The sequence below is a fragment of the Salvelinus namaycush genome, chromosome 34, assembly GCF_016432855.1.
Source record: "Salvelinus namaycush isolate Seneca chromosome 34, SaNama_1.0, whole genome shotgun sequence".
NCBI classification, from domain to species: domain Eukaryota; kingdom Metazoa; phylum Chordata; class Actinopteri; order Salmoniformes; family Salmonidae; genus Salvelinus; species Salvelinus namaycush.
Window position 1 is genome coordinate 41070241 of NC_052340.1, and position 10109 is coordinate 41080349.

Below are 10109 nucleotides of genomic sequence, written 5' to 3' on the forward strand. Positions count from 1 at the left end.
AATTAGCGCTAGCTGATGCTATATAGCGAATCAATAATTGGAGTCAAAGTATCGATATAATATCCAAAAATGTCCCAAAATAATATCATGATATGTAACGGTATCGACCCCCCCCCCCATCGCTACGGGCTAGTTAAGCACATTTTCTACTAGCCGGGTCTGAAAAGTACTAGCCTCGGGCTAGCGGGCTATCTTAATTTTCATCCCTGTCTCTGTCTAGATCCTCATGATGGTGGGTCTGCCAGCCTGTGGCAAGACCACCTGGGCCTCAAAACATACTGAGAGTCACCCAGAGAAGAAATACAACACCCTGGGAACCAACGCCATCATGGAGAAGATGAAGGTAAGCCTTAGAACCTTTCATAACCTGTTATAACCTGCTATAACCTTTAGATCTCTGAGGTCACAGGTGGACTTCTCAACGGATTCGACTAATTCAGCCCTTCACAATCTTCAATTTAGTCAACTAGAAGTTGAATGAGGTGTGTTATACTGCTAGGCTCGAGTGTGTTATCTAGTTATCTAAAAATAGATCCCCCCCCCCCGTATAAGAGCTATGTCCTGTCTACCAGGTGATGGGTCTTCGTCGTCAGAAGAACTACTCTGGTCGTTGGGAAGTTCTGATCCAACAGGCCACTCAGTGTCTCAACCGCCTCATCCAGATCGCCGCGCGCAAGAGACGCAACTACATCCTGGACCAGGTACGGTAACCTACCCGCTTCCTCTGGACTACTTTCTGCTTCCTGTGTGTGTAATACGGCTCTGCTGACCTCTGATCTCTAATGAACTATTTATTTATCTTGCAGGTCATGTTGTGATGATAGAGTAGAAGAAACTGTGGTTGTTGACCATCTTGTTGCCATTTATACCGTCTTTGGTATTTTATAAGGAAAGCTGTTTAGTACGTTCTTCATGTTATCTTCCATCCGTCTCAGTATTATTCTGCTACTACCTTTTGTTGTTTTTTACAGTATTTTACCCGTATTATTACTACAATATTTTATACGTATTATTACTACAGTATTTTATCTGTATTATTACTACAGTATTTTATCCGTATTATTACTACAATATTTTATACGTATTATTACTACAGTATTTTATCTGTATTATTACTACAGTATTTTATACGTATTATTACTACAGTATTTTATACGTATTATTACTACAGTATTTTATCCGTATTATTACTACAGTATTTTATACGTATTATTACCGCAGTATTTTATCCGTATTATTACTACAGTATTTTATACGTATTATTACTACAGTATTTTATCCGTATTATTACTACAGTATTATTACTACAGTATTTTAGACGTATTACTACTACAGTATTTTATCCGTATTATTACCACAGTATTTTATACGTATTACTACTACAGTATTTTATCCGTATTATTACCACAGTATTTTATACGTATTATTACTACAGTATTTTAGCCGTATTACTACTACAGTATTTTATCCGTATTATTACTACAGTATTATTACTACAGTATTTTATACGTATTATTACTACAGTATTTTATGCGTATTATTACTACAGTATTTTATACGTATTATTACCACAGTATTTTATACGTATTATTACTACAGTATTTTATACGTATTATTACTACAGTATTTTATACGTACTATTACTACAGTATTTTATACGTATTATTACTACAGTATTTTATACGTATTATTACTACAGTATTTTATACGTATTATTACTACAGTATTTTATATGTATTATTACTGCAGTATTTTATGTGTATCTATGCATCTGTAGTCCTGTTGACTTTGTAAAGATGTTTACAAACAGTAGAACGCTGCCTGGTGAGTAAAGACAAACAACTTCTGTTGCTATGGTAACTGTAACGAGACAGGCGACTGTTGACAGCCTTAATAATAAAACAGCTAGACTGTGTTTTCTGTAAATAAATTAACCCCTGAAGGTAAGTGAAAAAGGTGAGGAGACTAATCATTTTGAAGTTTCCAGAGAGATGTCGTTGCTGTGGTTACTAACGGTAAGTCAGTCTAACAGAGGTATCTGCCGGTAACCGTGGAAACCGTGAGTAGCAACAGGTAGGTTGTATCTGTGTGTGTGTGTGTCTACGGGACAGGAGGACGCCGTGACAACCAGGTAGGTACAGGTAAGTCAAAGGGGACCCTGGCAGGTGTAGAATCACATTTCCACTAGTGTCAGTCAATCATTGTTCCGATACATTGGGAATCAACCAGAGAACTGAATCATGGGGAGGAATGTTTGAGGACATAAAGTTAACGACGAAACTCGTTTAAAACTGTAGTCGTTTTAATACCACTTTGTAGTTGTCCCTCTATGGATGAGAATTTACAGTAAATATCCGCATTCATGATCAACGTTATCGTCCGCACGCCACACCTTTAACCAAATATAACAACCAGGCTAGTTGTTTAAAGGGTCCCCTTCGCTCTGTGACAGTAACAGGACCTTGAAGAAGACGTGGAGAGGTGCAGTCTGGGAAGGTAGGTCTGTGGCTTGGGGAGAGAGAGTGAAATACCGCCCTCTAGCTAACCCACCCAAAGAGTAAAAACCAGCGTAAAACACCTCTCTACCTTCATTATTACAGGGTTCTGTTCCCGGCTTCCCTGCCAGAGGAAAACAAAGCCTGCCCATAACACAACAAGTAAACAACAACAAGTAAACAATAACAAACAGCCTTCTATCTCTTTCCTTGTGTCACCATTGCTAGACAAATGTATATGGATCAGCCCAGAGACGAAAAATGCGTCCTTTTGAGGGGTTTCAGCGCAAGGCTATTGTAATATGTCCCACGGAGGAGGACTTTAAAGAGCGAACGTTAAGACAAACTGATGAACAGGGGAAGGATGTGCCAGATCAGGCTGTGTTAGAAATGAAAGGTAGGAACAACCATGTGGAAACAAAACCAACCAACCAATAAAACAAAACAAAAACAGATCTACTTTACTTTTTTCTATGTTTTTGTCTCTGAAATCAAATCTTGGAAGATGCTCCCCCCATCCCCTGCCTCCCCCCAACCCCTGCCCCGCCCCCCAAACCCCTGCCTCCTTCCCTGCCTCCCCCCAACCCCTGCCCCGCCCCCCAAACCCTGCCTCCTTCCCTGCCCCCCCAACCCCTGCCTCCCCCCAAACCCCTGCCCCCCATGCTTCCAGCCTCCGGACAGATTTAAGATGCAGTACCCTTTGAGCCTCCTGCCCCTCTATGTTGCCCCTGCCAATTAAACTACCTGCTGACCTGTTGCACTGAAAACTGAGGTTGTGCTCTAAATTGAAGTTGAACTAACTTACTGTCAGAAAGTAGTGGACACTCAGTCTGGAAGGGCTGTTGACAAGCTATTGTCTATTGGTGAGCTGACTCATGCTCAGACCAGCAGTTATCTGTCAGTACTTTTTGAAAGCTGTTTTAAGAGCAGTGTTTTAAGGCAGCACTTGGTTTGCAGTGGCTTTTCCTCCTCTCCTCTCCCCTCCTCCTCTCCCATCCGTATCTCCCATCCGTATCTCCCCTCCTCCTCTCCCCTCCTCCTCTCCCCTCCTCCTCTCCCATCCGTATCTCCCCTCCTCCTCTCCCCTCCTCCTCTCCCGTTCCGTATCTCCTCTGTGTTCGCTTGAACAAATGTTTCCTCCAGAGAATTCTGGAGGTTGAATTTGTTCTGACTGCAGCAGCCAAACACCCAGTCTACAGAACCCTCCTACCCTCAGTCTACAGAACCCTCCTACCCTCAGTCTACAGAACCCTCCTACCCTCAGTCTACAGAACCCTCCTACCCTCAGTCTATAGAACCCTCCTACCCTCAGTCTATAGAACCCTCCTACCCTCAGCCTACAGAACCCTCCTACCCTCAGTCTACAGAACCCTCCTACCCTCAGCCTACAGAACCCTCCTACCCTCAGTCTACAGAACCCTCCTACCCTCAGTCTACAGAACCCTCCTACCCTCAGTCTACAGAACCCTCCTACCCTCAGTCTACAGAACCCTCCTACCCTCAGTCTATAGAACCCTCCTACCCTCAGTCTATAGAACCCTCCTACCCTCAGCCTACAGAACCCTCCTACCCTCAGTCTACAGAACCCTCCTACCCTCAGCCTACAGAACCCTCCTACCCTCAGTCTATAGAACCCTCCTACCCTCAGTCTACAGAACCCTCCTACCCTCAGTCTATAGAACCCTCCTACCCTCAGTCTACAGAACCCTCCTACCCTCAGTCTACAGAACCCTCCTACCCTCACCCTACAGAACCCTCCTACCCTCAGCCTACAGAACCCTCCTACCCTTAGCCTATAGAACCCTCCTCCCCTCAGTCTACAGAACCCTCCTACCCTCAGCCTACAGAACCCTCCTACCCTCAGCCTACAGAACCCTCCTACCCTCAGCCTACAGAACCCTCCTACCCTCAGTCTACAGAACCCTCCTACCCTCACCCTACAGAACCCTCCTACCCTCAGTCTACAGAACCCTCCTACCCTCAGCCTACACAGCCTATCCTCAACCTACAAAGCCTATCCTCAGCCTACAAAGCCTATCCTCAGCCTACACAGCATACCCTCAGCCTACACAGCATACCCTCAGCCTACACAGCATACCCTCAGCCTACACAGCCTACCCTCAGCCTACACAGCCTACCGTCAGCCTACACAGCATACCCTCAGCCTACACAGCCTACCGTCAGCCTTCACAGCATACCCTCAGCCTACAAAGCCTACCCTTAGCCTACACAGCATACCCTCAGCCTACACAGCATACCCTCAGCCTACACAGCATACCCTCAGCCTACACAGCATACCCTCAGCCTTCACAGCATACCCTCAGCCTACAAAGCCTATCCTCAGCCTACACAGCATACCCTCAGAGTACACAGCATACCCTCAGCTTACACAGCCTACCCTCAGCCTACACAGCCTACCCTCAGCCTTCACAGCCTACCGTCAGCCTTCACAGCCTACCGTCAGCCTACACAGCATACCCTCAGCCTACACAGCATACCCTCAGCCTACAAAGCCTATCCTCAGCCTACACAGCCTACCCTCAGCCTTCACAGCCTACCGTCAGCCTTCACAGCCTACCGTCAGCCTTCACAGCATACCCTCAGCCTACACAGCATACCCTCAGCCTACAAAGCCTACCCTCAGCCTACACAGCATACCCTCAGCCTTCACAGCCTACCGTCAGCCTTCACAGCCTACCGTCAGCCTACACAGCATACCCTCAGCCTACACAGCATACCCTCAGCCTACAAAGCCTACCCTCAGCCTACACAGCATACCCTCAGCCTTCACAGCCTACCGTCAGCCTTCACAGCCTACCGTCAGCCTACACAGCATACCCTCAGCCTACACAGCATACCCTCAGCCTACAAAGCCTACCCTCAGCCTACACAGCATACCCTCAGCCTTCACAGCCTACCGTCAGCCTTCACAGCCTACCGTCAGCCTACACAGCATACCCTCAGCCTACAAAGCCTATCCTCAGCCTCCCTCCATCTCCTCCCTGTTCTTTCTCTTTTCTATGATTCTCCTCATCATTATGTGCTAATAATGTTTCTTTTCATTTTGTCTCCCGGTGGTGTTGGCTGATCTGGCCTCTCTTTCTCTCTCTCTATCCATCTCTATCTCCTGTCGTCCTGGACCGGTCCGTTTCCTCTCCATCTGTCTCTCTCGGTGGCCATCTCTCCATCCTGGCTTCCAGCCAACTTCTTGCTCCCTGAGCCGAGTGACTTCCTGGAGGAGGTGGTTTTTGTGGAGCTGCAGCGGGAAGAGGCTTACAAGCTGGTGAAGGGATACAACGAGGAGGGACGCGAGGCCGGCCCACCCCCCGACAAACGCTATGACAACCGTCCGGGAGGGTTCCGTGGCAACGGCGGAGGCTACCAGCGCTATGACGACCGTGGCGGGCCTCGCGGCGGCAAAGGATACCAGAGCAGAGACGCAGGCGCAGGGGGATACAGAAGGGCTAAGGAAGGAACAGACTCCTCCTCAGGTCAGTCACTCACAATTTTCCCCTGAAGTGTGCATTCATACACTCTCCTTAAAGTGTGCATTCGTACACTCTCCCTGAAGTGTGCATTCGTACACTCTCCCTGAAGTGTGCATTCGTACACTCTCCCTGAAGTGTGCATTCGTACACTCTCCTTGAAGTGTGCATTCATACACTCTCCTTAAAGTGTGCATTCGTACACTCTCCCTGAAGTGTGCATTCGTACACTCTCCCTGAAGTGTGCACTAGTACACTCTCCTTGAAGTGTGCATTCATACACTCTCCCTGAAGTGTGCATTCATACACTCTCCCTGAAGTGTGCATTCGTACACTCTCCCTGAAGTGTGCATTCATACACTCTCCCTGAAGTGTGCATTCATACACTCTCCCTGAAGTGTGCATTCGTACACTCTCCCTGAAGTGTGCATTCGTACACTCTCCCTGAAGTGTGCATTCGTACACTCTCCCTGAAGTGTGCATTCGTACACTCTCCTTGAAGTGTGCATTCGTACACTCTCCCTGAAGTGTGCATTCGTACACTCTCCCTGAAGTGTGCATTCGTACACTCTCCTTGAAGTGTGCATTCGTACACTCTCCTTGAAGTGTGCATTCGTACACTCTCCCTGAAGTGTGCATTCGTACACTCTCCTTGAAGTGTGCATTCATACACTCTCCCTGAAGTGTGCATTCGTACACTCTCCCTGAAGTGTGCATTCGTACACTCTCCTTGAAGTGTGCATTCATACACTCTCCCTGAAGTGTGCACTAGTACACTCTCCTTGAAGTGTGCATTCGTACACTCTCCTTGAAGTGTGCATTCGTACACTCTCCCTGAAGTGTGCATTCGTACACTCTCCCTGAAGTGTGCATTCGTACACTCTCCCTGAAGTGTGCATTCGTACACTCTTCCTGAAGTGTGCATTCGTACACTCTCCCTGAAGTGTGCACTAGTACACTCTCCCTGAAGTGTGCATTCGTACACTCTCCCTGAAGTGTGCATTCGTACACTCTCCCTGAAGTGTGCACTAGTACACTCTCCCTGAAGTGTGCATTCATACACTCTCCCTGAAGTGTGCACTAGTACACTCTCCCTGAAGTGTGCATTCATACACTCTCCCTGAAGTGTGCATTCGTACACTCTCCCTGAAGTGTGCATTCGTACACTCTCCCTGAAGTGTGCATTCGTACACTCCCTGAAGTGTGCACTAGTACACTCTCCCTGAAGTGTGCATTCGTACACTCTCCCTGAAGTGTGCATTCGTACACTCTACCTGAAGTGTGCATTCGTACACTCTCCCTGAAGTGTGCACTAGTACACTCTCCCTGAAGTGTGCATTCTTACACTCTCCCTGAAGTGTGCACTAGTACACTCTCCCTGAAGTGTGCACTAGTACACTCTCCCTGAAGTGTGCATTCGTACACTCTCCCTGAAGTGTGCATTCGTACACTCTCCCTGAAGTGTGCACTAGTACACTCTCCCTGAAGTGTGCACTAGTACACTCTCCGTGAAGTGTGCACTAGTACACTCTCCCTGAAGTGTGCACTAGTACACTCCCTGAAGTGTGCATTTGTACACTCTCCCTGAAGTGTGCATTCGTACACTCTCCCTGAAGTGTGCACTAGTACACTCTCCTTGAAGTGTGCATTCATATACTCTCCCTGAAGTGTGCACTCGTACACTCTCCCTGAAGTGTGCACTAGTACACTCTCCCTGAAGTGTGCACTAGTACACTCTCCCTGAAGTGTGCATTCGTACACTCTCCCTGAAGTGTGCATTCTTACACTCTCCCTGAAGTGTGCACTAGTACACTCTCCCTGAAGTGTGCATTCGTACACTCTCCCTGAAGTGTGCACTAGTACATTCTCCCTGAAGTGTGCATTCGTACACTCTCCCTGAAGTGTGCATTCGTACACTCTCCCTGAAGTGTGCATTCATACACTCTCCTTGAAGTGTGCATTCGTACACTCTCCCTGAAGTGTGCACTAGTACACTCTCCCTGAAGTGTGCATTCGTACACTCTCCCTGAAGTGTGCATTCGTACACTCTCCCTGAAGTGTGCACTAGTACACTCTCCCTGAAGTGTGCATTCATACACTCTCCCTGAAGTGTGCACTAGTACACTCTCCCTGAAGTGTGCATTCGTACACTCTCCCTGAAGTGTGCACTAGTACACTCTCCCTGAAGTGTGCATTCGTACACTCTCCCTGAAGTGTGCACTAGTACACTCTCCCTGAAGTGTGCATTCATACACTCTCCCTGAAGTGTGCACTAGTACACTCTCCCTGAAGTGTGCATTCATACACTCTCCCTGAAGTGTGCACTAGTACACTCTCCCTGAAGTGTGCATTCATACACTCTCCCTGAAGTGTGCATTCGTACACTCTCCCTGAAGTGTGCACTAGTACACTCTCCCTGAAGTGTGCACTAGTACACTCTCCCTGAAGTGTGCATTTGTACACTCTCCCTGAAGTGTGCATTCGTACACTCTCCCTGAAGTGTGCACTAGTACACTCTCCTTGAAGTGTGCATTCATATACTCTCCCTGAAGTGTGCACTCGTACACTCTCCCTGAAGTGTGCACTAGTACACTCTCCCTGAAGTGTGCACTAGTACACTCTCCCTGAAGTGTGCATTCGTACACTCTCCCTGAAGTGTGCATTCTTACACTCTCCCTGAAGTGTGCACTAGTACACTCTCCCTGAAGTGTGCATTCGTACACTCTCCCTGAAGTGTGCATTCTTACACTCTCCCTGAAGTGTGCACTAGTACACTCTCCCTGAAGTGTGCATTCGTACACTCTCCCTGAAGTGTGCACTAGTACATTCTCCCTGAAGTGTGCATTCGTACACTCTCCCTGAAGTGTGCATTCGTACACTCTCCCTGAAGTCTGCATTCATACACTCTCCTTGAAGTGTGCATTCGTACACTCTCCCTGAAGTGTGCACTAGTACACTCTCCCTGAAGTGTGCATTCGTACACTCTCCCTGAAGTGTGCATTCGTACACTCTCCCTGAAGTGTGCACTAGTACACTCTCCCTGAAGTGTGCATTCATACACTCTCCCTGAAGTGTGCACTAGTACACTCTCCCTGAAGTGTGCATTCGTACACTCTCCCTGAAGTGTGCACTAGTACACTCTCCCTGAAGTGTGCATTCGTACACTCTCCCTGAAGTGTGCACTAGTACACTCTCCCTGAAGTGTGCATTCATACACTCTCCCTGAAGTGTGCACTAGTACACTCTCCCTGAAGTGTGCATTCATACACTCTCCCTGAAGTGTGCACTAGTACACTCTCCCTGAAGTGTGCATTCATACACTCTCCCTGAAGTGTGCATTCGTACACTCTCCCTGAAGTGTGCACTAGTACACTCTCCCTGAAGTGTGCACTAGTACACTCTCCCTGAAGTGTGCACTAGTACACTCTCCCTGAAGTGTGCACTAGTACACTCTCCCTGAGAGAGGGAGGGACTGATTTAGGGTGGTTGTTGCTTACACCACTGCTTTTCACCGTGTGTGTGTGCTAGGCCCTGCTCTAAGAGATGTCCCTGCTATTCAGAATGTCTGTATGTCTCGCTATGTTTCAGGCAACAACCGTGGCGGCTACAACGGCAACCGCTGGGGTGGGAACGGTAACTACCGTGAGGGGGGGTCGGCCCCGAGGGGAGGGTACAACCGCAACCAACAGTCAGGAGGCTACAACCGCCCGGCGCCCTACAGCAAGGGGGGATACAACCAGGTAACCATGGATACACCTGCTGTCTGTCTCTCTGCACATTAATGGAGAGGATATGAGTTTTACCTGAGCAGGAAAAACTCCGTGCCATAGTAATAGCCCATCAACTAACACCTAGAGGTTTTCCTGGTCAGGTGAAATAGTCAGGAAAAACTCCTGGCACTAACAATGTGCTATGAATCAGGGTCCGACAAAAATTATAGCCAGCAGGGCCGGGCCAGTAGCTTCTCAGCGTAGTTGAACATTTACCTGCTCTGTCGCAGTCTACCGATTTGAAAACCATTGAAGACTACATGTTAGAAAAGTCATGCTATTTGTATATGAGCACTATGATTGGCCATTCATTCATCTACGCTCATCGCGAGTCGCCACTTCTCGAGCAGGATGTGAGT

At 47.7% G+C, this 10109-nt stretch overlaps 1 protein-coding gene across 2 annotated transcripts in view; it reads left to right on the plus strand.

Annotated features, from left to right (window-relative positions):
• hnrnpul1 (heterogeneous nuclear ribonucleoprotein U-like 1) overlaps positions 1–10109 on the plus strand; it is a 42904-nt gene that overhangs the window by 27720 nt on the left and 5075 nt on the right. For both annotated transcript variants that reach the window (XM_038973561.1, XM_038973560.1), the window contains exons 10-14: positions 221–343; positions 573–701; positions 2724–2892; positions 5696–5986; positions 9569–9720. In XM_038973561.1, coding sequence (XP_038829489.1) covers positions 221–343; positions 573–701; positions 2724–2892; positions 5696–5986; positions 9569–9720 — 864 coding nt within the window. The remainder of the gene's footprint in view (positions 1–220; positions 344–572; positions 702–2723; positions 2893–5695; positions 5987–9568; positions 9721–10109) is intronic.